This window comes from Mesoplodon densirostris, chromosome 14, assembly GCF_025265405.1.
Source record: "Mesoplodon densirostris isolate mMesDen1 chromosome 14, mMesDen1 primary haplotype, whole genome shotgun sequence".
NCBI classification, from domain to species: Eukaryota; Metazoa; Chordata; class Mammalia; order Artiodactyla; family Ziphiidae; genus Mesoplodon; species Mesoplodon densirostris.
Window position 1 is genome coordinate 70595279 of NC_082674.1, and position 25865 is coordinate 70621143.

Genomic DNA, 25865 nt, shown 5'->3' on the forward strand with positions numbered 1-25865 from the left:
TGGTGATGAATCACTGTACAACACATCACCACGGAGCCCGCCAGCAGGGGAGGCTCAGCAAAGAGGCGACAGCTGTCTGGTCTTTAAAGGGGATTTCTCCTTCTTCCCAACTGAGTTCTCAATGGATCAGAGATGCTTTTGTTGGACCACTGCTGCTGCGTCAGTTTCCGGCCAGAGACTCTGGATTCTAGGTCACGGGCAGGCTGGAACGTGAACCCTATCTCATGAGTTCTACGAGGCCCTTTCCCTCTCACATTTTGACATATCTGAACTTGGGATGTGTCCTTCAACTAATGATAAGAAATCCTGACTTCACAGATTGGCAGCATTTTCTCTTTCTCAGTGGAGATGAAATAATGGTAGACCTTACAATTGATGGCTTCTTAGCTTTGATGAAATACAACACTCCCTTTCTTGCTTTCTCTCTTTGTCTCCCAACATTTGTGTTTGCTTGAAGAATGACCTTTGAGAAACAGAGCTCTTGTCTACTTGCAAGCTCCCTTCCAGTTGTCTGACACGCCAGGAGCAGAGACGGGGGCATCCTGGCCAGGGGGGTCCAGAGAGTTCAGGCTGGGCGAGGAAGGAGGTCTGGGCTTTGGGAAGAGAAATACCTCCCCACACCTCTCGGAGCTCCCTGATGCAAAGCTGGCTCCAACAAGGCTGTCAACTCAGAGCCCCGGACACAGAAGTGGAAAGTACACCCTGGCAGTGAAGCCACAAGGGTGTGCGAGCGGCAGCGTGCTTGTGGGACGCTCTTCTGTAGGCAGAGTATCAGCCTTAGGCTAAGGGGAGGGCAGGGCACTCAGACTATTCCCTGCCTCCATGGGACGACGGAGTAACCCCCAACTTGTCATCTGTGGGACACACACAAAGTGGACGTACTACAGGCAGACCTTGGTTTATCACGTTTCACTTTATCACACTTCGCAGGGAGTGTGATTTTGTACAAATGGAAGGTTTGTGGCAACCCTGCCTTGTCAGATGACGCTTAGCATTTTTTTTAGCAATGAAGTATTTTTAAATTTAGGTATGTACAATTAAAAAAACCCTAATACTATTGCACACGTAATAGGCTACAGTATAGTGTAAACAGATCTTTTATATGCACTGGGAAACCCAAAAAAATGTGTGTGACTCGCTTTACTGCGACATTCGCTTTATTGCGGTGGTCCGGAAGCCACAGCATCTCTGAGGTGTGCCTGCACAGCCATTCTTGTAAGGCTGGAAGGTGCCAAACCCTGCTCTGAGTCCAGAGGCTGTTTCTTGCACAGCTCTGTGAGTTCCCAGCCTCGGTGGCTTTGGGTACGTTAGCTACAACCTCTGTATGCTGCTGTCTTACCTGAAGAAGGACAGTAACAGTGCCCGCCTCACAGGGACCTCACAAGGGGCAAATAGGCAAATACCCCAAAATTACATTGAATAGTACTGGGAACATAGCAAGAGCTCAGTAAATACGACCTGCCATTTTTAGTATGACTGTTTGTATGATCACAACTCATGGAAGATTCTACTTAGCCAGACTTTGCCTTTATCCTCTGTTGGGCATCAGAATACCTTCAGTGCCGAAGGGTGGACGGTCTCCAGAAGTGGGTCCTCCAGGGCCAGCTCTTGTCTTCTTTCCACCCGGACCTCCGCGTAACTGCTCAGGAAATCAAGAGACCACAGCTGGAGGGGGGACATTCCAGGACGACACCGGCAAAGAGGGCTAGTGTGACGGGTCCAGGTTCCCTGTGTGATACCCCTCCCAGAACAGCCACCAGCAAGGAGGTTAGCCCTGTCACTTGTCTGAGGATGGAGTTTCTTTCTGGGTCTAAATTCCACTGCAGTCACTTCCACTGTGACATTCAGAATTATCTTCCTTTCTAGAATGTTTTTATTTCCTTCTCCTTTACTGATCTCTACCCACCCTCACCCCGAAACCCCCAAACATAATTGTCTTTAGAAACCTATTTTCCTCTATAGAATGAGCCTCAGCCTTCAAATAATTAGAAGACTTTCTTAAGACCTACTCAGTTTGGACTATGCATAGGAGGAATTGACACATAACTTTTTTTTTTAGTAATTACAGACTACGAAACTGCCGGAAGCTTTCTTTTGACCAAACCTAGAAACAGACCCAGACTGTCAATTAGTCTATGGACCCACTTTTTGAATAGCGTAGGTAAATCAGTTCAATGTGGTGATGGCTGACTGACTTAGCTGTGGCTTTTGCCTCGTGTGTGGAGATGCAGGCTGGGCAAGGGGTCTTGGGGAATGGCGGTGGCTCTTGGGCCTATAGAATGCTTGTGACCTCGTTTACTCACTAGGTCACCCCCTACTTTCTCTGAAAATCTGGGATCTGGGAGGTAGAAGATGGAGAGGAAGAACAGGGTCAAGGGCAGATCTGAGGAGAAAGGTGCTGATGATGTCCACCTTCCCTGGGGGCAAAGGGACCCTCTAGCAAAGGCCCAGGCAGAGAGGGGGGACTGGCCATGGAATCAGAAACCACTGGCTGCTGACATGCCCAGAGGAGGCTGGGAAGCCAGGAGCAGGGCCCTGAGAGTGGGTGCGCAATGTGATGATCACGGTCACTGGCCAAGAAATACCTGTGCTTCTTATCTCTCCTCTTTCTCCACTTACTAAAGAAGAGGGATATACGTGTGTGTGTGTGTGTGTGTGTGTGCGCGCGCACGCGCACGTGTGTGTGTGTGTGTATGGATAGTATCTATCCATCATCTACCTATTATCTGTCCATGTATCTATTATCTACCTATCCATCTATCTATCCATCCATCATCTATTATCTATCCATCCATCATATATCCATTATCTATCCATCCATTATCTATCCATGTATCTATTATCTATCTACCTGTCTATCCATTATCTATCCATCTATCCATCCATCCATTTATTATCCATCCATCATCTATCCATTATCTATCCACCCATCCATCATCTATTATCTATCCATGTATCATCTATTATCTATCCATCTATTATCTATGTATCTATCCATCCATCCATTATCTATCTATCCATTATCTATCCAGCCATTATCTATCCATCTATCATCTATCCACCCATCCATTATCCATTTATCTATTATCTATCCATCCATCTCTCCACCTACCTACCTACTCATTATCTGCTATCAATCATCCACCTCTTATGTACATGTATATAATGCAGTAGGTATGTATATGTATCTCTCCATCTATCTGCTATCTATCGTCTATCTGTTATGTACATATATAAAATGCAGTCCTTCTAACCTTTCTTTCTTTGCTCTCCTCCAATGCTCTCCTCTAGACCAGTTTAAAACCGATTTACGTTCTTAAAATTTTTGTAGTTGGGAAACCCCCAAATAGCACCTCTCCTTTACCTTTGGGAGGGACTGTGACCCACACGGCAACATCCAGGGAACACCGGTGCGCTGCCTCCCTTGGAAGCCCCGCCCACCCACGCTGGGCTGGGGGCGCCCCCGAGGCCACGGGACCGCCAGGAACCCTCTCCCACCGGCAGCCTGGCTCTTGTACCAACCCTGCCTTGGTTGCCAGCAGGGGTTTTTTAAAGTGTTCAAAAAGGGGACTATGTCTCTGAGTTATTTAGAGGCAAAATTTTAATCTTCTTCTCCAAACAGCAACAAGGGAAGGCTGGGGGCCGGATGGAGATGAGGGGAAAATATGTAAGTAGGTCACTGAAGCAGTAACTTACTAAGGAACATCCTGGCCGCCTGGAAGAGCTCAATGAGGCTTTCAGAGGGGCCTGACGGGACGCTGGGAGGAAGCCTCAGCCCTGGAGAACAGGGATGGGTGTGGAGCCGGAAGGGATCTGAGCTCTGTGGATTAGCCTGTTCACTGCAGAGCACAGCCCAGGCCCCGCTGAAGAATTCAAGCCCGGGGCTCGCTCCTCAGAAATGGGGTCCACTGAGGGTGATGGGGCTCTGGCGGAGCTGCCGCGGGCCCGGCCACCCCTCCCGGCCCCCTGCTCGCACCTGACCACTGAGTGCGTGCACACGATGAACTCGGGCTTGGAGTTCCACTGGTGGTAGGTGATGTAGTAGTGGGTCTGCAGCCAAATCCACTGCTGGCCTTTCGTCAGAAACCGGTAGCAGCACGACTTCCCTTTGCCAAACTGCATCACTGTGAACAGAAGGCGGAGTCTGCATATCACCAACGTTAAGACGAAAATGATCCTTTTGCCCCAAAGTTACTGTTAAAAACACCAGCTTTCAAAAAGACAGTGCCACACATTGGTCACTTCCCCAGTTGTGATGGATTTTAAGTCATTGTCAAGGTCACGGTAAATGGTAACGAATTCTGAAACAACGGAGGAATGATTCGCCTGCTTTCCCAAATGCTCAAAGGCTTAAGAGAGCCTTAAATCAGGGCAGATTCTCCAGCTGGAATTTAATTAAAGAGAGGCCCTGGCTTTCCTGGGGCTCATCTTCCTGCTGCAGGTGGAGCTGTCTTTGGAGCTGCAGGAGCCCAGCGTGGGAAAGACAATCCAAACGCTGGGAGAACTAGACTGAAAATAGACATGCCAGCCAGCAGTCTCTGGACAGATCCTGTGGCTGCCAGTCTGCTGTGCATCCTCCTTCTACGCGGTTCTAAATAGAGAATCGGCCACAGGTGCCTTCCACCACGGCTCCACCGTGCAGGGCTGCATGGAGCCCCTACGGTTAAGTCTCTTCTGGCTTCCCTGGGAGCGCCCAGCACACACGGATGCTGCTGGTTTAAGCCTGGGCAGGGCAGAAAGCTGGGCCATGGGTCCCAGGAAGAGGAGCAGTTGGGCTTTATTTTTATTTATTTATTTGGTCGCACCAGGTCTTAGTTGTGGCAGGCGGGCTCCTTAGTTGCAGCATGGGAACTCTTAGTTGCGGCATGCACATGGGATCTAGTTCCCTGACCAGGGATCGAACCCGGGTCCCCTGCATTGGGAGCGTGGAGTCTTCTCCACTGCGCCACCAGGGAAGTCCCAGCAGTTGGGTTTCTTTTTTTTTTTTTTAACATCTTTATTGGAGTATAATTGCTTTACAATGTCGTGTTAGTTTCTGCCGTATAACAAAGTGAATTAGCTATATGTATACATATATCCCCATATCCCCTCCCTCTTGCATCTCCCTCCCACCCTTCCTATCCCACCCCGCTAGGTGGTCGCAAAGCACCGAGCTGATCTCCCCGTGCTATGCAGAGCCGATGGGTTTTATTGCCTCAGTGCCTGGAATTGAGCTCCTATTTATGCAAACGGTCAAGAGAAAGCCTAACTAGGAGACTCAAGTGACAAAAGGAGGCACTGAATCTACCAATAAAATAATATTTGTAATAAATTCTTTGAGCCTGAGACATGATTAAATGAAGATTGTACCAACACATTGCTAAGGGGACAGTTGGAGACTCAGGTAGACGACTAAGCTACTCACAGGAAGATCCAACTGGATTATCAAACTCAAGAGGCCTTCAGTCTCTCCTCAACACAGAAGGAAGAGGGACATTTTCAACTACCTAAAATATATCCCAGAGTGCTCAGAAAACATTTTCCTCATATTTTACAGGCATCATACTGTTTACTGTCTTCCAGGGTGCCTAGAAAAACCTCTTCAATGGATAGTTTGTCCTTGTTAAAAACCTTTGTTCTGTTTCCCTAGGAGACTAATATCTTGAGGTCATTTGAAAAGGCCTGATCATCATAATTGTTCATCAAATGTTCTAAAGCTTTAAAAAAAAAAAAAAAAAAGGAGGGAACTTCAAAAGGCGGGGCGGGTAAGGGTAGGGGCCCAACAAACTGAGAGTGTCTTGCCCAGTCCTTCAGACGTTGAAGGTAGTTCTACACCCAGGGTGGCCTTTCTCCCTTGGAAGAGTCAGAAGCGGCCAACGGCTTGAAGGAGCTGTGCTTCTCACATTTCACGGGCCCCCGGAGCGCTAGGGGATCCTGTTAAAATGGATGCTCTGATTCCATAGGCCTGGCGGCGGGGAACCTGAGGATCTATACATCTAACCAACTCCTTTTGACACCCACGCTCTGCTCGAGGACCACCTTTGAGAAGCAAGGGGTTAACGTTTTAAAGGTGAAGCTTAGAGAAAAGGGAACCCTCTTGCACAGCTGGTGGGAATGTGAATTGGTACAGCCACTATGGAGAACAGTATGGAGGTTCCTTAAAAAACTACAAATAGAACTACCATATGACCCAGCAATCCCACTACTAGGCATATACCCTGAGAAAACCATAATTCAAAAAGAGACATGTACCAAAAAGTTCATTGCAGCTCTATTCACAATAGCCCGGAGATGGAAACAACCTAAGGGTCCATCATCGGATGAATGGATAAAGAAGATGTGGCACATATATACAATGGAATATTACTCAGCCATAAAAAGAAACGAAATTGAGCTATTTGTAATGAGGTGGATAGACCTAGAGTCTGTCATACAGAATGAAGTAAGTCAGAAAGAGAAAGACAAATACCGTATGCTAACACATATATATGGAATTTAAGAAAAAAAATGTCATGAAGAACCTAGGGGTAAAACAGGAATAAAGACACAGACCTACTTGAGAATAGACTTGAGGATATGGGGAGGGGGAACGGTAAGCTGTGACAAAGTGAGAGAGAGGCATGGACATATATACACTACCAAACGTAAGGTAGCTAGCTAGTGGGAAGCAGCCGCATAGCACAGGGAGATCAGCTCGGTGCTTTGTGACCGCCTGGAGGGGTGGGATAGGGAGGGTGGGAGGGAGGGAGACGCAAGAAGGAAGGGATATGGGAACAGATGTATATGTATAACTGACTCACTTTGTTATAAAGCAGAAACTAATAAAAAATATATATATATAAAAAAATAAAAATAAAGGTGAAGCTTAACACCTAAGAGGGCTCCTCATGGAACTCACGCCTGTTCTCGTGTCAACGAGATTACAATGGGTCCGACAGACGGGCATCTGGCGAAATGCAGTGTTGGTGGTCAAGCCGTGTAGCAGGAGCCGTAGGTCAGTATTACTACAAACGTTCCTACTCAAAGGTAGAACTTGGCACCAAAAATATGGCTTTAAATGGTGAATCCTTGAGCCCTCTTGCTAAGTGAGAACCCAGATGTGCTTGTGGTTTCCCCTCCGTCACACCATGAGCCTCGCCCCCCATCCCTTCACCAGTGTGTTCCTCTGGTCTGTGGCAGAACGCCTTCCCTGACCCCGTCCCCCAGCGGGGTGAGGGACCCTCTCCTCTGAGCCCCTCGATACCCTGTGCACGGCCCCTTCCAGACACCAACATCCCATCAAGTCACTGTGCTTTTCCATCAAACCTTGCTCCTGCAGGGCAGCAAGGAGACTCTGGTCATCTTTCTGTTGTGGGCCTCGCTTAGTATCTGACCTGTTGCTTGTGACCCACACATGTCCACTGACTAAAGAAGAGTTAAGTGAATTCTGTATTTTGTCTTTGAGACGTTATTGCATAACTTAGAAAAAAAAACACGGAGCAGCATCACCTTAGTTTCTTAAGATCAAATAGCTTGCATATCTCAGGGGTGCTGGGAAGGGGCTGGAGGTGGAAGCAGACAGACCAAAGTCAACTCCGGGTGAAAGCAAAACATGGGGGAATCCAGATAGGGACCTCCACCTACTCCCAGATCATCTCAGAGAAGACAAAGTCCTCCACCTCAGAAGAAACCAAGTACTAAGTTGACTTCCAAAGTCTAAGAGTCCTGCTGTCAGGGCTCCGGGGAGGGAGCGGGGGGCCCTTTGGCCGGGGCTGGTATGAGGTACTCACGGTGCTGATGGCATCTGGCCAGGAGCTCCAGATCGTCCACGTGGTAGTAGTCATAGCCCGAGGTCCCCAGAACTTCAAAAGGCAGGTATCCTATGATGGGAGGAGCTCTGCCGGGCACAGTGGGGGTCATTCATCAGAGAGGAGGTACCACAGGGCTTGCCGTGGTGGCCGACGAGGGGGCAGTTTGCATGTGTAATGATCAACCTGGGGGCCTCATTTCTCGAGAATAAGAGCAGGAAAATAATTTTGCAATGGGCCAAACCGGAGAGGCTGTGTTTTCCAAAGTGCTCACATTTTTTTTTTTTGGCATTTAGATACTCAGTTCCCTTGGCCTGACCTGGCCCTGATCATCATAAATGTTGTCACTACTGACTAATTAAAAACAGCTATAGATTGGGTCAGCCCAACCCCAAAGTGTAATAAAAAAGTCAAAGGGTGGGAAGGGGAGATTTCTTGTTCTTAAACTGTGAAAAATGTCACGAAAGAAAGTAAGAAGATTGGGTTAAAGGGAAAGGAAGGTGGTGACAGAAATCAGATGAGAGTTTCCCTCACATCTGGTCCTGCCTGATGGGCGCTCGAGAGGGTCCCAAGTCGGCTGGCAGGTGAGGGTATCCCGAAGATGTCCCGGGCTGTGATGCCTGGCTCTCCTGAGATGCTCTGACCCAAACCCAGGACATATCCTCAGAGGGGGCAAATGCAGTGGAGGGAAACCTCTTGCCCCCAGCTGGGAAGCACTTTCCCCACTGCCAGAGAGCCCTTCTTGCTCTCTGAGAGACCAGGCCTGACTTTTCTCCCCCAAGGAGAGCCTGGCTCATGGAAACAAGCACTTGAAAAGCACCCAGCCCAAATATGTTTTTCTTTTCACAAACCTGTGATCCAGAAATAAAAATTTCCATTCCAAGCTATGTCTTGAAGTGAATTCCTCTAAAGGTTTGTCAACGATGCACATTTCCTGTATTAAGAGGGAGAAAAATATTACTCGGGGTGCCAGATGCTCACCCCCAGTTTGTTCAAGAATGCACGGTCGGCCACAGGAGTTAAAATTGTTTAGAGCAAGTCTCCAAGTTGTCTTGGACTGCAACTCGGCATCTGTAGCTAATTTTGGTGTTAGATGATGCTAAATTTATTTCACAAGCTGGGGAAAAATACCTAAGAGCCAAAATGTCACACCACTCCCTTCCTATTATCTAGACGTGTGGTAAACATGTGGAAAATGGCTTTTCATCTGAATCTGAATTACGAATTTAACTCAACATTCATGCAATGTTGAATTTGCAATGCTGAATTCATGCAAGTCGTGTTGAATTCATGATGTTAAATTCTGACGTGAAAGCAATCACAGATAAGAGGCCACAGGCCAGCCCTCAATTTGACTCAGTTTTTATCTCTGCCTGCCCTGAGTGGTGTCAACATGGACGTGAAGGGTAGGGAGGTTTACAGAGTTCTAGAAGGTCATCTCTGCAGGCTGACCGGCAATTCAGGCTGCCTTCAAAAAAAAATGGCTCGCAGGCAACCAAAGTTCAGGGAAAGAGCTTGCGGGGCTGTCACCGTACAGAAATCAGACATTTAACATTCTCTAAGTCGGTGACAAGCTCATTGAAATCTTATTCTTTCCCAGAAAGACAATGAATTACCCACCACCCAGTGTGACTCAGTGGTACTCGCTCCGCATGATAAATTCTCTCCGGGTACTTGCCTTTAAGAACTGTGGTGTTGCCAGGCGAACGGTGGCAATGAAGCAGACCTCCTTTCCCAGGGGCATTCGGCAGGGCCTCGAAAGGGTGCTGTCAAAGCCGTTACAGGAGGGGCTGGGCGCTGGGCAGAGGGGAAGAGACACAGGTCAGCCCCGGCTGGCGTAGAGTCAAGTCCCACTGGGCACCAACTGAGACGCCTCAGGTCCATCAACTACCCCATTTTCACGGTGACTCGGGGACCTAGGTGCTACTCTCATCCCCACTGCACAGGAAACCGAGGCTCAGACCGGGAAGCAGCTCGCACAAGGCCAAACAGAGCTGGAATTGGAGTGAGCAACACAGTGCTCCGCCCTCCACTGCCACAGTCCTGAAGCCACGGCGGTTACTGTGCCGGGAAAAATTCTCTGCCAGCTGAGCAGCCGGCCCCATGCTGCAGCAGGGCCTGGATGCGCACATCAGCCAGCGTCCTAAAGGATGAACTGCAGCGTCAGGCGGTGTTTCTGATACCGATGGGCTCAGGGGAGGTAGCGGGTCTTGACACACGGAGACCCCACCTCTGCCCCTGGCCCTGGAGCGGCCCACTTGGGATTCAAGGGCTTCTGTCCTGAACACCCCCATCTACCCACCCCCGGGAGCCCATGCTGACACAGGGGCTTGACTGAGGAGATGGACTCAGGATTCAGGGTGGCCCCAACAGGTATGCAGTGTCCACAACAAAACGCACTGCACACGTGACAAAACCAGCTCACTGTGTCTCATGTATTCTTACAAGTCCGGGAAGGTGTGACTTCCCTTACTCTACAGATGAGGATACTGAGGTCCAGGAAGCTTGTGTATATTAACTGAGGTGACTCAGAGAGGAAATGATGCAGCCGGGCCTCCACCCAGGTCTCGGGACTCCCAAGAGGGGGCTGTTCTGGGCTCCTGCCCTACCATGATGCTGAGACCAGGCCCCCAGAGACCTGGGGGAAGTACCACTTGGCATTAGCAGCCGTCTCCCTGGGAACTGAATACCTGTCTTCATGGCGCCTGTGAAAAACTGCTTTACCTTCCAGGCCAGAGAAGAATTCTGCTATTTTAGGTGGAGTTTGCTAGGTGGGAAAAAGAGCCCTGTTCAATATGAGAAAACTCACTGAATTCTCTCCAGATTCCCCAGAACCTTCTACATGATTGCCCCCATGCCAGGTCAGCTAATTCAGAAACTCGGGGTGAAGCCCAGGTATCGGCACTTTTAAAAGCCCCCCAGATTTACTAACATGCAGCCAGGGTTGAGGATTATTATTCGAGATAAACTATACCACCTCTTTCTTTTTAAAATATATTTGATTATATCCTGTACATTTCTGAACTTGTAGATTAAGACAGAGTTAGGTTTTCCAATCTGAGAACATATAAAGTGTCAGAAAACTAACTGCGTTCTAAAATGAAATCTGCGCGACTCTTTGGATTTTGGCTTCCCGGTAATCTTTTGTTTTCTCTTTACAGGTTTCTAAGTGATTCTATCTATAATGGGTCTTCTATCTATAGTGGTCTCCTACCCACTCACATGAATAAATTCTTTTTACCAAACATAGTCTGAATGCATTCACATAAATACTAATAAAGGTTTCCAAACGTGAATATAAAGTGGGTAAAATAAAAAATCGTGGGCCCAAGAGAGTTTCCATCTGTCCGTTGTTGGCTTCAACAGATTAATTTGTAGGGTGAGCCAAGGAAGTCATCAAGGGAAGGGAAAATAAGTCCACATAAGGGAAGGGCCTGCAGATGTGAACATCTGCATAATAAAAAGACATTTAAAATTCCCCAGATGTGAAATATCCTCTCTGCTTGAATCTAACAGAAATCTCCCGCCAGAAAACCACCTAATAAAATTCTTTCAGGATAGCAAGGCCTTCCAAGGGAACATCTGAGGACTTCCCAGGAATTTAAGAGAAAGTCTCTTTAATCTGTCTCTAAACCATGAGCTGGTTTGATCCTTTCGGCTGCTAGATTCACGTGCTGTCAGGAAGCGCCCTCCTCAGTGATTTACAGTGAGGAGGGCAAGGCTGGCAACACCAGCCGCCTACCTACCGCGCTTCTTCAAGGGGCGGAGCCTCAGATCATGGAAATTAAGTGGATGTTCTGCAGACCTTGCCATTGGCCTGGGCGTCTCCCAAGGTGGTTTTACCAGTCCTTTTATAACTTCGAAGGCTTTAAAGATGGAAATGCACCCAGGAGGGAAAGTTCATGATTGCTTATAGTCTGCACTTGATAAGCCAGATATTTTACAGAGGGGCCTGGAACTGAGCAAATTCCTTCTCAACAAGCTTCTCCCTCCACAAAACCTGAAGCAGATGAAGGCCTGATCAAAGGCGAATATGAATCAAAGCTGAAAGTTGGAACAGAGGGCAAGGGGAAAACCTGGGGGGAAAACCAGGGGGAAGAGGACACTTTCAGCCTTTGGCCAGTTGAGTCTGAAATGATTTGTACTCCCAGCAGCAGCCTTCTCACAAATTCTAGAGTCGACACGAGCAGCCTGTGCCCTGGGACCTCCTGGTAATAGGGAATACTTAGAGTAACTTCTCTGGCACTTCTTATCCCGAGGTGGTTTAAAAACATTAATTAAGGATTTAATTAATTATTTCCATTTAAGTCATAGAAAAAAATAGATCTAATTACCACTGGCCTCCCTAGCCTCTCAGAAGGATTAACCACTCATTGCAGCAGAGCCCCATCTTATCAGATCTGACTGCTTCCAGACTTTTCCTTTCCCCGCCACCCAACAGGCATGCGTGTGCACGCGTGCACACGCATGCACACACACACACACACACACACATACACCGCACTCACAACCAACAAAAGTGATGAATGCTTGCTCCTGATACGCTCCCCACCCCTGCCCCCCAGAGTGACTCAAAAGTGATCTGAGCACAATCTAGTGAATCACTACAGTGCGGCCTCACTGTTTTGTTTGAGGTGTATTATGCATAACAATATTTTACAACATTTATATCTTGTGTAATTATAGAACGCAATATACTATCAAAGATAAGTAATTTTGTGGTTATTTGCCATGTAAAAGGATCCAGTATGTGTTTGCATCCCATTAACACAAATAATGAAAAACAATCTGTTTTAATCTGTAATAAACTGATTTATCGTGCAGGGACTGCAATACACGAGAGATATATTTAATTGTTACCTCTGCCCTCCTCAAACACATAAGAGGACACAATCCCCAGAATAAGTATCTAACTTTGCATCAGATGTAAAGGAGACTCTGGGTGCCATAACTAGATTATTTTGAAGCAGACAGAGAGCCGTTATTCCCAACTGATTTCGTATGTTCTGGAATGGAGAAAACGTTCACCGAACTATACTTTTTAGTGATTTACATGTACATTTTACAGGGGACATGTTCTGTGTATAGTGAATAAATAGCTTTTATAGTATCCAAAAGAAGAAGTGACCTTGTCTTGCCCAAAGCTAAAGAGCTAGCCTTCCCCACGCGGGAACAGGGGCGAGGCTTCTGTCTCCAGCTCTGAGTGGGCGTCTTACCCACAGCAGGCGTCCAACATGTGTTTATTGAATGATGCCTCACGAGATGACCTTCCATCTAACAGCTTAAAGCCCACATCGGGAAGAGACCTTCTGATCCTCGCCAGCAGCCAACACGCAGACCTCAAGACCCCAAGGTGGCTTCCCTTCCACAGCCCAGCCTGGTACTGCCGGTGGCTGGCGCGCAGTGGGAGGGTGGCCCAAGGACACGGTTCTGGTTCCACTGAGGCTCAGGCTGACTCACTGCCCTCTGATGCATTAACACCGGTCAGAAGGATGCCTGGGCGAGATGAGCTGTGAACCAGCTGCAAACCAGCATGCAGCCATCACTGCTCCATGGAAAACAGTCAAGCGCCCGTCGTGGGCCTCGTGCTTGGAGAGATGAAGGCTGTTAAAAGGGTCTACGGGGTTATGGATTCCCTTCTTTACTCCCAGATCATTCATCACTGAAGCCTCTGATTTCAGAGATCCCGAAAGAACTTTGCTGGCATTCTTAGGATTCCAAAACCAAGAGATCCCAAAGGTTCTCTGGAGGATAAGAATGATGAGGTCTGTCTCACTTGGCATCCGGGGCTGGCTTCCAAGTCTGCCTGATGACAGAGGTGAGCTCCCAAATCAGTCATGACGAGGAGGTAAGGATACCATGGGGGCAGGGAGACCCCAGGGGGTATGAGAACGTGCTTCCAAAGGGATAGGAAAGATGGAGGGAGAGGCAGGGATGGTGACAGGGAAGGTCAGCCAACAGCACAAACTGGAAATAAATGGAGGAAGAGGTAACTTTTTCTCCTCAGCATCGGTTCAGCCACCGGGCCCACACAGTGGAGTATTCTGATCAGAGATGGCTGCTGATAAATTAGTCGCAACAGCTGTAGGAAAACACACTAACAGTCCACAAGGAGAGTGACAAATAGCTTTCTCTGCACTTCTTGGAACAAACGAAAAACAAATCTGGTAGGTGTCTGGGAAGACGTGAAACAGTCGATGAGGAGGTTTGTTAAAGGAAGAATAAAGTCCCTGAATTTCATTTGTGATAAATGTCCAGTATGTTTGGGATGGAGTGTTCGAATGTGGAGGGAAAAGTAATTTTCTGTACCTTCATGAGAAATCATCTCTCACTAATTACACACTCTTTCCAGACTCTCTCTCTCTCTCTTCACAGTATCCTTCCCCCAGTGTGTTGTGAAAAGCCAGCCAGGTGACTGGGCTCTTAGGAGAGTGGCAGCAAAATAATCCCGTGCAGTTTTTAGCCTGGGCCACCACCCGTCTTGCCGGGGTAATACGCGGTTCTTCTTTTCTTTCTGCCAGTTCTGTTTGGCCTTTGGAAAAAAACAATGTCGGAGAAAGGCTGAGAGCCACACGAGGGAGCTGGGGGTTTGCAATGTGCTAGGTTGAAAAAAAAAATCACCCTAATGGGAAAATACATGTCTTACTTGAATTTCTTCTTTCCCCTGGCATTCATCCATTAAAATGAGTATGTGTCAGGGCCAGAAGCTTGTGAGGGCACAGATAAGATCTCCCCCAGATGGTTGGTGTCCACAGGGCCTGACTACTGGATGCTCAGGAGACTGAACTTCCTGCAGGCCCTCATCCCCTCCTCCAAGTGGATATCGTGTGCACATTTTTATCACAATTATCAGACAACCCGGACAAAAGTTCCCTGCTCCCAGGCTGAAACAAGCAGAAAGATGGGGCTGGTAAAGGCCTGACCGTTCCTCACCACTCCATTTTAATAGATGCTCATGTGGGATGATGCCCTTGGCTAACAATTTGTTCTGGATTGTGATCCCGATTCCTTTGCAATCTAATCTGGCAGCAATGACCGCTGCTGGAGAAGGACGCTGTGCATCCCCGTCTGGGTGGCAGGGACACTCTGCTTCTTACTCTTGGGGGCCTGGGACAGACAGATCAGACTTCCCTCCATGAAGCTGTCCTTCTGTGCAAAACTCACGTCCCCACTCCCGGGGAGGTCTGGTGGGCGTGCGGTCGGTTCCCTTCACTGAGACGTCTCAATTAGTTCAGCTCAGGAAAAAAAAACCCAAACCGCCAAAGCCGTAAAGTGAGGCAACCTACAGAAATCCCACAGAACATACGGCATCAAGTGTTGAAAGCTGGAAAGCGTCCGCTTCTGCCAGCATTTCCAATCTGGCTGCGTGGTTAGAGGTGAGTAGGTAAAATGAGGGCAGGGAAACTTTTATCCTCCGGTGTGTGGTTTCTGGAAAGCCCAGAGCGGAATGTTTGCTGAGGGTGACCTATTTGGAACCACACCAGCTACTTTTGAAATACTGCTTTCTGGATTTCAGTCAGATGCGCACTTAAATCCAAATCTAGGGGCGGAGGTCGGCTCACAGAGAGGACAGCCTGCTTCCGGACACCAAGTTCTTTGAGGAACGGGGACCTGCTTCTTAGGACCCCTTCAAGCTGCCCCTTCTTAGGACTGTTCATTACGCCTTTGAATATTATCTGGACGGTTCCTTCCCAATCAGACTGTAGGGCTGGGGCTACCGGACTTGGGTTGGGGGTGTATTTATTTGAAAGCTTAAAAAAAAAATCTGTTAGCGGACAAACATAGCCCCAAATAAAGTAATTTTGTTTCAAATCTATTCTGGAAACAGTGGGCAGAGCAGAGGTGGCCTAGGGGCTGCTCTGACCAGTGGTCCACCCCGGGGCTCCAGGCCACATGGCTGGGGTCAGAGTGGGCTTTTTATGGGGACAGGATGAGACATGTGATTCTACATCCCAGCTTAGATTCCTACAGGAAGCTTCCCACAGAGCAGGATAGAAACTGTCCCAAAGTGAAACAATTCGAAGAAAACTATTTTCTCATCCCATTTCCTGACACATACGTCTTCACACTGATTAAAAATCTAGGTTAAAGATGGGAAGTCCCGTCTGCCCTCCCGTCTCCTAGAACATCTGTGGCAAATGATGGAGTCCTAAGGAGTGACCAAGACGTGAGGATACGGATGTAGGGAAATTCCATTATGCTCAAGTATTCAGGCAATGGTTGGTGTGTTTGTCCCAGTGCCCAGGAGTGGGGTGGGGGGGGAGGTAAGGTGGCACAGTTGATGGGTGAATCTGGAAACATCCAATTAGAGAGTTTAAGCCAGTCAACAAGGGCAAAGGTGCCTTGTCCTTCCCTGCCCCGGCCTCCCAGGGTCATAGGGCCAGACGGATCCGAGCAGGTGAAGCCGATGGCATCTTCATCTACGTGGTGTAAGCGTCTCCTCTCTGGCTCCGTCCCACCCTCTCCTCCCTGCCCTGCAGCCTACACATTTCACTTGGGGCCTTTCGGCTTAAGGCCCAAGGGTTCCCGTGGATCTAAGTTTGGGGTAGCAGCCAGCACCTATCAGCCTGGACTCCATCTATCTATCAGATGGGGTGCTGAGATGAGCTCTAGGCTGGGAGAGGGTGTCAAGGACAGTTCTAGGGGGGCTCCCAAGTGAGGGGCCTGGGAAAGACATCAGGAAGGGGGCCACTGGCCTCCCAGCACCCCGAGACCCCAGGTGGGAGGGGGTCAGTGGGGAGTGAATGGAGGCCAGGGGTCAACTTCTCTGACCACTCAGCACTGCTCCAGAGGCCTGCCAGTCAGTGCAGACAGTTCACAGGGCAGCAGAAAGTAACACATTCCAGTCTACCCAGTGTTCACGAAAGTGGATTTCATCTTCGCTTTGGATTTAGGGACAAAGAAGTGGCGGGAGCCCTCCAGGAAGCTGCTGCTCCTTCCCTGGTGTGTGCTCTGGGCTCAGCTAAGGCAGGCTCCATCCTCAGCTCCCAGGGAAGGGCGTTATTTCCCCACAAGTCAGAAGTCTTTGGCCTGAACCCTGGATCTGTGCATCCAGGGCTGAGGACTGAGCCTCAGTGTAGGTCAACCTGACTCCACTGGGCACTTATTTATATGCCAGGCACAGACCGTGTGGGCCCAGGAAGGGGTGCAATGAATCCACAGGTGAGTAAAGCTCCCCATCCTTTCCAATCCGTTATTTCCTCTTGACAGGCATCAAACAAGAAGACATCAGACAACACTCCTCAAACTCATCAGCCCTACAGAAATGATAGGACTTTTCATGGTAATGGACCAAAGTAGGGTTTTCTGCATAATTCTTTGAAGTATGAGCAGGTATTTTATGAAAATAAAACTGATTTGCAAGGCAGATGTAGAGAACGAACTCTTTTATGCATCAATTTCCTCCTCTGTTAAGATGGAATGAGGTCTTATATGTGGAACCTAGAAAAATGGTACAGATGAACCGGTTTGCAGGGCAGAAATGGAGATACAGATATAGAGAACAAACGTATGGACACCAAGGTCAGGAAAGCGGAGGGGCTGGCGGGGCGGTGGGATGAACTGGGAGATTGGGATTGACATGTATACACTAATATGTATAAAATGGATAACTAATAAGAACCTGCTGTATAAAAAATAAATAAAATTCAAAAATTCAAAAAAAAAATGGAATGATGCCATATATCTGGAGAAAACTATAATTTGAAAAGATACATGCACCCCAATGTTCATTGCAGCACTATTTACAATAGCCAGGACATGGAGGCAACGTAAATGTCCATTGACAGATGACTAGGTAACAAAGATGTGCTATATTTACACAATGGAATATTACTCAGCCATAAAAAAGAATGAAATAATGCCATTTGCAGCAACATGGATGGACCTAGAGATTCTCATATTGAGTGAAGTAAGTCAAACAGAGAAAGACAAATATCATATGATACCACTTATATGTGGAACCTAAAAAAAAAAAGATACAAATGAACTTATTTACAGAACAGAAACAGACTCACAGACATAGCAAACAAACTTATGGTTACCAAAGGAGAAAGGGGGGTGGGGGAGGGATAAATTAGGAGATCGGGATTAATAGATACACACTACTGTATGTAAAATAGATAACCAACTAGGACCTACTGTACAGCACAGAGTACTATACTTAATATTTTGTAATAACCTATAAGAGAAAAGAATCTGAAAAAAATATATATTCATATATATACACATACATACATATATATGTATATATACATATATATATATATAATTGAATCACTGTGCTGTACACCTGAAACTAACACACATTGTAAATCAACTATACCTCAATTAAAGAAAAAAAAAAAAAAGATGGGATGATGACATTAGGACCATCTCATGAGACTGCTGCCAGGATTCAATGAGACGACCAGTGTCAGGACTGAGCCCAGGGCCTGGTACTGAGGAAACATGCCTAAGGTGAGCTATTTTTATGATCCTATCATTCCACGTTTATAGAGAAATAAACCTACAGAATCAAATCTGAATGATTTCTTATGTTAAACCTTACTTTAGCGGCCAAAAATGGTTGAATGTTGGTGACTTCATAGGGTTCCATCTTAGAAATTCATTTGTCTGACATTTTTTGCTGTTTTAACCCAAGTGAGAATTATATTTCAGTTTGTCCACAATTACATTTGAAGACTCTTGTCTCAAGAAAGCTCCCCTAACTTTGGTTTGTTTAGCAGGCTCTGCAAAGACACTCTGGTTTTAAACTCTTCGTTTTAAAATTTCCACTTTCAATGCTGTGTGCTTATAGCAGTAACAGTTCCCCCCACCAAAAAAAAAAATCACACATAACTTCTACACATTCTTTCAGGCAAACAAACATTGTCTCAACTTGAAGAGAAAATAAAGCCTTGCTGGGTTTAAAAAAAAAGTCTCAGGTATTCACAATGAAGCCTGACTATTTCCTTGAAATCCTCTAAAACGTGATAAAAGACAGGAAGCTTCAAAGCAACGTTCAGTAGAATCTTAATGAGAGTCGTGGAAATGTACATTCACAGGATAATGCTGCTCACCAGCCAATCACAACCCGGTACCCTTTATTAAGTACGTGTGCTGTTGTCACGGAGACACGTGGGAGCAGCATCCCATAATTCCCACAGTCTCGGCACTTTGGGGACCCTTCCTTGCATGCGGCCAACTGGGATAGGCTGCTACCCCAGCAGCTGGCATTATGGCCACGGTACACATTTTTTTTTTCTTTTGCGGTACGCAGGCCTCCCACCTCTGCGGCCCCTCCCGCCGCGGAGCACAGGCTCTGGACACGCAGGCCCAGCAGCCATGGCTCACGGGCCCAGCCACTCCGCGGCATGTGGTATCTTCCCGGACCAGGGCACGAACCTGTGTCGCCCACACCGGCAGACAGACTCCCAACCACTGCGCCACCAGGGAAGCCCCATGGTACACATTTTAAGCAAATTCCAAACCACTGCTTATATTAATTCAAGGATAGAGGTGCCCGGCACCATAAGCAAGAGGAATGTCATTAAAATTCCTATGGAATGCCATGTAGTATTACAATGGGGCAGTGTTTCTCAAAGTCCACGATCCTTTGCATCAGAACCCCTAGGTTCTTTTCCAACTGCTCAGTCCCAGCTGCACCCTCAGGTGGGCTGCACTAGAATCTTCCAGGCACATCTGAGAATCTGCATTGTAACAGGCTGCCTCACCCAGGGAACCACAGCACCGGGCTGGCACCACATTGAGTTTTCCACGAGGTACCCCTTAGGTCAGTTTCTTTACTCAGTTGTGTGGTTCATTACACACGTGTCTCATGAGGTTCAGGAAAGCCTCTCAAATGAGTCGGATTAGACACAGGCAGGTCTTGGCTTCATCCCGATTTGCCCAGATTTAGGGGCCCCCTTGGGAAGGATGACCTGCCACCACTCCCAACCACTCGGGCACCCCGAGCCCTAGGTGGGGAGCTTCCGCAAGGGGCCCCGAGTTGGCCAGGGAGCCCATCATCCAGACATCAGCCCTGAACGCTGGTCCTGGAGGATCATGCTGTTTAGCAAATAGTTGGAGCCTCTTAAGCAAAGCATGTATATGTACGCAAATAACATACAACAGGGACCGTCATTAGGACTCAGTGCCATTACTTTGGCTGCTTCTAATGGAAACTCTGGGACTCATTCGACGGGGGTAATAGACTGGACCGTGGGTTCAGAGTTAAACAACAGCAAGCGAAGCAGCACAAGTCAGCTGCCAGCATCCACTCCCTTGTGTCACCCACTGGCCCACCCCCTCCTTCCCGTGTCTCACCTTTCTGTATTTGTTTCCTTTTGCCATTTTTTCTCCTTCCCTTTTCTCTCTTTCTACCATTCTCTGTCAACACTTCCTTCTCTTCCCCCTGCCCCATCTTTGCTATTTTATGAAATGTTAGAGCTTTCAAAGTTAGGTGTTTTGTGTTGGGTTTTGAGGACTGGCCACTCTGTGCCGGGCTCCCCAGTGGGGCTACGTGTTGGGACTTGTGTTTCTGAATCTCTGGCATCAGGCCTGCATCCCCATTTTGCCTGGGTCAAAAGTAAAACGGATGGGCTTCCCTGGTGGCACAGCGGTTGAGAGTCCGCCTGCCGATGCAGGGGACATGGGTTCGTGCCCCCGTCCGGGAAGATCCCACCTGCCGCGGAGCGGCTGGGCCCGTGAGCCATGGCCGCTGAGCCTGCGCGTCCGGAGCCTGGTGCTCCACGACGGGAGGGGCCACAGCGGTGAGAGGCCCGCGTACAGGAAAAAAAAAAATGCAGAAGCCAAGGTTAGGGATCTTCATGTCACAATGAAGCCCTGTTTGGCTGTGTGTAGGCTGAGCCTGTTCTTTATTAACCGTAAGTTTTTTCTCACAGCATATTCCATTAGCCTGAAAATAAATAAATGAATAAGGTGCCTCTCAGTGGGACTTCACGTGCTGGCATAAACAGGTGGGGATGCGTGTTCTTCCCGAATGGGAGATACCATTTAAGAGCACAAAAAACACATCTTGGGAACACAGAAATCCAAATGCAAATATGAAAAGCACATATGCGCCCCTCTCTCCCACCCCTGCGTGCACGTTTGCATGAGAAAAGCCACTGCCACAATCATACGACAATGAACACTTACCATTGTTGTAAGAGCGAAAATTTCCTACAAATTTTATGTATTCGTAGGTTGGAAATTCCTTTGGGTTCAAGCTGCCTCTGAGAAGATGGCAATAAAACTCTAAATCGTTGTCAGCTGGGTCATTAAAGGAAAAAACGAGAAACAGGGAATGAGAGCATTACACTGATTCTAGACTAAACAAGCCGCATCTTGTGAAACTCACAGGGTTTGGTCAACACATGGCCGGGCTATTTCTCTCATTATGACTGACTTTCAGACGTGGTTTTATAACCTTTGCAACACAGGTTTTCCCCCCTCCGTAGTTTATAGATGTTTTGCATTCCATACTCGGACCCGATTAGTCTTAATTTGCTCACAGATGTCTGCGGTTGGTTCTGTCGGCCTTAATTAGTTCTGGTTGTTTTCATACTGTATATTAAAATAAAGCTGCTCAGATAGAGCTGCTCTCTTTAATTTAATCTTTCCACTTTGCTCTGAAGGAAAATCAGATGTACAATGGGACACATTATTCAGGGAAAATGGGCTAAGGCTTGAATAAGTACAAGGCACCTTTGCCACTGCCATCAAAATACATGTTTCATTAAATGACCAGACCAGCATTCTATCCAGGTCACCAATTTTGACAAAAACTTAAAAATCCATAAACCCTGCAAATGTATATAAATAACCAGATGACAGCCTCAGAAGAGAATTTGGAGTTTTGACCTAATTATTCAGCTTTTAGTTGGTTACTTAGTGTCGTAAATACAAATCTAGCCTCATAGTGTCCTCCAAAATACGCAGATTATTCACTTATTTTTGTACCCTTTATTACTAAAAGGCTCTCATGTGGAAAAAAAAAGGGATCTCTTGTATTACATGCAAAACAAGTTATTATTCTTAAGCTCTGTGCTTTAAAATTTTCCGCATAAAAGTTCAACGTCTTCCATATTCCAAACTCCGGTTTTAGCTTTGAACTTAAAATATACCTCTAAGGATCTTGGAAATGTTCTGAGTCACAAGGAAAATTATTTTTAAAATTAGTCCTCCCTTCTTAATTCATTCTAACCTCCTTTCAAAAGTGACATTCTCGTCTTTCTATCTCGTAAAACCAGTGAAGTTAAACTTACATTTTAAGTGTTCTGGGGAGGGGGAGTCCGCCACAAGCATATGGGAAGAAAGCATTTTGTAGACTTCTGAGTGTTCTTGTTCTGGAAGGAAACGTAACAAATTCTGATCCGTGACATCCGACTGGAAAAGAAAAGAAAGAACCAAGGCACACATTCCACAAAGACGAAAAATAAAAGCAAAAGCAAAACCTGAAACTTCGTGACAATTCAGAACTGGTTTCTGAAATGAGAAGTTCCAGATCTGACTTTCTGTGAAGATTCTGTAACTTTGAATTGTAATTTAAAAGGGTTTACCTGTTCAAACGCAAACGTGTTATTGCCTGTGGGCCTGAGAAGGAACTAAGACTCAAGCCAGACAAACACGCATTGGAGCCTCGTGTGCTGACAACACCCCAGTGTTCTGGCTGGGGCGGCATGGCTGGCGGGGAGCCCCAGCTCGAGGCCAACCACGCACATCAAGGCCCCTGAAGAGCCCATGGGTTCCTTTTCCAACCTCTAGGCCAGCAAACGGCTGACTGTTTACTTCTAAAGGTCTCTAATCAAAGGAATTGTACATTTTTTCTGAGGACCTGGGCACCCGTGGACACAAAATAAATACAATGGAGTCCAGACTCAGTGTCATCCAACAGAAGGGTCTGTGATGATGGAAATGGTCTGTAACCTGCACGGGCCGTTAGGGAAGCCACCAGCCACATGGCTTCAGAGCACCTGAAACCGGGCTCGTGTGACTGAATTTTTTTTTTTTTTTTTTTTTTTAGCCGCACCGCACAGCTTGTAGGATTCTTAGTTTCCCCATCAGGGATTGAACCTGGGCCCCGACAGTGGAAGCACCGAGTCCTAACCACTGGACTGCCAGGGAAGTCCCTGAAGACAGAATTTTTAATTGTATTTAATTTTAATTATTTTAATTGAAATTTAAATCACCACATGTGGCCGGTGGCTCCCATACTGGACGGAGCAGATTGGAGATCATGGTGGGGAGAGAGGAGACAGGCACTTCTCTATCCCTCAATAAACTCACCCCCTCCTACAGCTTCAAACACCGTCTGTGCACACCCTTTCATCTGCACGCCAAGGCAACTCGCTCTTGGGTGTCCTGGCTTCACATCCCATCTGCCTCCCAGATGTACTTGGGGACCCCAGATCCACATACACCCCCAATGTCCTCATTATCTCCTCCCCCCGCTGTGTTCTCTGTCCCCACGTGTGGTGTTGTCAAGCGGTCACCTGCCCATACCCGACACCCAGCTGGCATCCTTGACCTCTCCCTGTCGTCTTCACATGCAAACAGTGTCCCAGTGCTGTGAGACTTTCCTTCCTCGAACTCTCTCAGATCCATTCACTCCTTTTCCTCTGGCCTCTACCCTAGTCCAGGCCATCATGTCCTCTGGGCAGTGAACTGGCCAAACTGGCCTTCCCACATCACCTTTCGTCTCTGTCCAATTTGCTCTCTGCCAGCAGCCTCGTATCAGACCAAGTCACCACCTTGCCAATGAACACAACATTGTAAATGAACTCTGCTAAACAAACTTTCGTGGGCTTCCAGCTGCTCCTGGCATGAAGCCTAAGCTCCCCAGTTCACTAGTTGGGCTCAGCACAGCACAGTCTGCGCTCCCAGCCCTTCTCCAGCCCTCCAAACTGCCTTTTCTCCGGGTTGCCAGCTTTACTCTTCCTCTGGGCCACCCCTCAGGCTGCACCCTCAGGCTGCAGCATTCTGCACCCTCTGCTTGTGCTCAGTAACTCCCATGCTGCCTTCAGGTCCTGGCTTTGAAGTCCTTTCCTCTGAGAAAGCAGCCCTGACAGCCCCTCACCCAGGACAGGACCACTGCCCCTGCTCCTCTGGCTGCTGCGCCCGTGTCATCTGTATCCACTGGGGAAGGGCACATCTGTGAGCATGCAGTAAGCCCTGGGAGGGCCGGCGAGGCAGGTGAGAGCCCTGGAGGTGCAGTGTGAGTGCCAGCTCTGCCCTCCAAACTGCACTCTGCTTGACGGGAAGATGACGAGGCTGCGAGGGTGACACGAGCTGCTTTGAGTCAGCTGCCGATACAAGGGCGCAGGGCAAATGCCAGTCGTGATAGGGGTTCATTAACCATGTAGGAAACAACTCCAGGTTTTCCTGTTCTTTCCCATGATAACGTGTGTCCCCTGCCTGCCTCACCCCTGTACCCCTGACATCGGATGGTGCTTGGCCTTCAAGAAAAACATGTTGATGAACTGAAAGAACGACATGGCAAGTGCTACGATGGAAGTAAAAACCAGGCGCCTGGAGAACTCTGAGCGTGGGGTGCAGAATCCAAAACGACGGGGTAGGGGAGCCTCCCAGGGACAGTTCCCATGGGGAGGGATCCTTGCGGCGGGGGATGTCTGGAGACAAGGCGGTGTCTGCCAGGCAGCCTGGGTGCTCCAGGCAGGGGCACCGCCCACACAGAAGTGGGGATGGGGGTAAGGGTGGGAGCCCTGACAGCACGGTGGGTGAGGGGACAAGTGGGGAAGGACAGTAGGGCTCGGGGCTAGCGGCCCACAGAGGAGTCAAGGCTGAGCTCGTGTGCCAGGGGACCCGCTGGGGTACGTGGAGGAAGGTGGGCAGGACTGTACCTGTATTTCGGACCCTCTAGTGGCCTGGGGAGGAAGGGGGCACAGGAGCCAGGCTAGAGGTGGTCGAAGTCTGAACGGGTCCAGGGAAGCGGAGACACAGAGGAAGGGGCCGCGGCCAGACGACTCAGCCAACACCACCATCCAACTGACACCAGCTCAGGGTGCCGTGTGCCAGCCATGGCTTCCGGCACCGGAAGGAAGCACAGCAAAGAGGGCAGGTCCCTCTCCTCCTGCAGCCACGGATCCAGGACTGCAAGCATGTGCTTGGTGGCTGAGGAAGGCAGGGCAGGAGTGGAAACAGGGGCTCTGGGGGTCCCCAGGCTCCCTGCTTGGATGCACCTGTTTTGATCTCTGTGGACAGAGACTCTGCAATCCCCCCCAACTAGCTGTGCTACCATTTTCTCATGCTGGCTTTCTCCAAGTTCCTTCTGATGTTCTTGACTTTATTTTAAGCCCAATCCCTTTAGTTTTTTAGAACATGACTAATGCTCACACATGACAGTACTCTCTCTTCTTTAAGACATTTCAGATACTTGAAAATGCTAACTCCGTCACCACATGGTCTTTTCTCGGAGGACCCGTCAGAAGCCCACTTCCCTGACGGAGGGGGTGTCAGAGCGCAGGGTGGGGGGCCGCCTGGCCTCGCTGCCCCTGTGGGACACGGCTGGCAGGTCACAGGGCATCTCAGGTGACAAGTTCTGCACAGAATAAAGACGGACACTGGAGGGAGGCGGGGGTCATGAGGATTATGAGTTGACACACGGGGAGGGCTCAGAACACACTTGGCAAACAGCAAGCTCTTTCTGTGCCTTTGCTATTATACTCCTATCAGGCCATTTCCATGTGCTGGAAACCAACATGAACAATGATTTTTTGAGAATTTAAACCCTAGTGCTTACAGGAAAGTAAATTATACCTGCAACTGAACTGTCCCTTGAATGCGCTGAGCTCTGTTTATTAAAATCATGGCAATTACAGAGACAAGGGAGGGAAGGCACCATCCTCACAGCGGAATCACCTTATCAGAAACATCAGTTACCTGCTGGAGGCAGGAGGTTCTCCATCCAAACTTATTGCTATGCCCTTGGCTACTTTGTCAAGAATCTGGCCCCTTTCTGAGTTTCGCACTAAATGCCTGCTCTAAATCCCCAGCGGCACTTCTCCTACCTTTTCTCTGGAGGCCCTGGGACAGCCTGGGGAGGATGTGAACAGAAAGGAAGCATATTCCTCTCTCTGTCTTTTGAACCCACAGCAC

The 25865-nt window shown here is 48.2% G+C and overlaps 1 protein-coding gene across 4 annotated transcripts in view; it reads right to left on the reverse strand.

The window, feature by feature from the left end:
- Window positions 1-25865, reverse strand: part of NPAS2 (neuronal PAS domain protein 2) — a 192078-nt gene that overhangs the window by 24273 nt on the left and 141940 nt on the right. For all 4 annotated transcript variants that reach the window (XM_060117277.1, XM_060117278.1, XM_060117279.1 and 1 more), the window contains 7 exons: window positions 22016-22136; window positions 20907-21020; window positions 9445-9563; window positions 8618-8700; window positions 7749-7855; window positions 3977-4124; window positions 1555-1639 (listed from right to left, as the gene is read on the reverse strand). In XM_060117277.1, the coding sequence (XP_059973260.1) occupies window positions 1555-1639; window positions 3977-4124; window positions 7749-7855; window positions 8618-8700; window positions 9445-9563; window positions 20907-21020; window positions 22016-22136 (777 nt within the window). The remainder of the gene's footprint in view (window positions 1-1554; window positions 1640-3976; window positions 4125-7748; window positions 7856-8617; window positions 8701-9444; window positions 9564-20906; window positions 21021-22015; window positions 22137-25865) is intronic.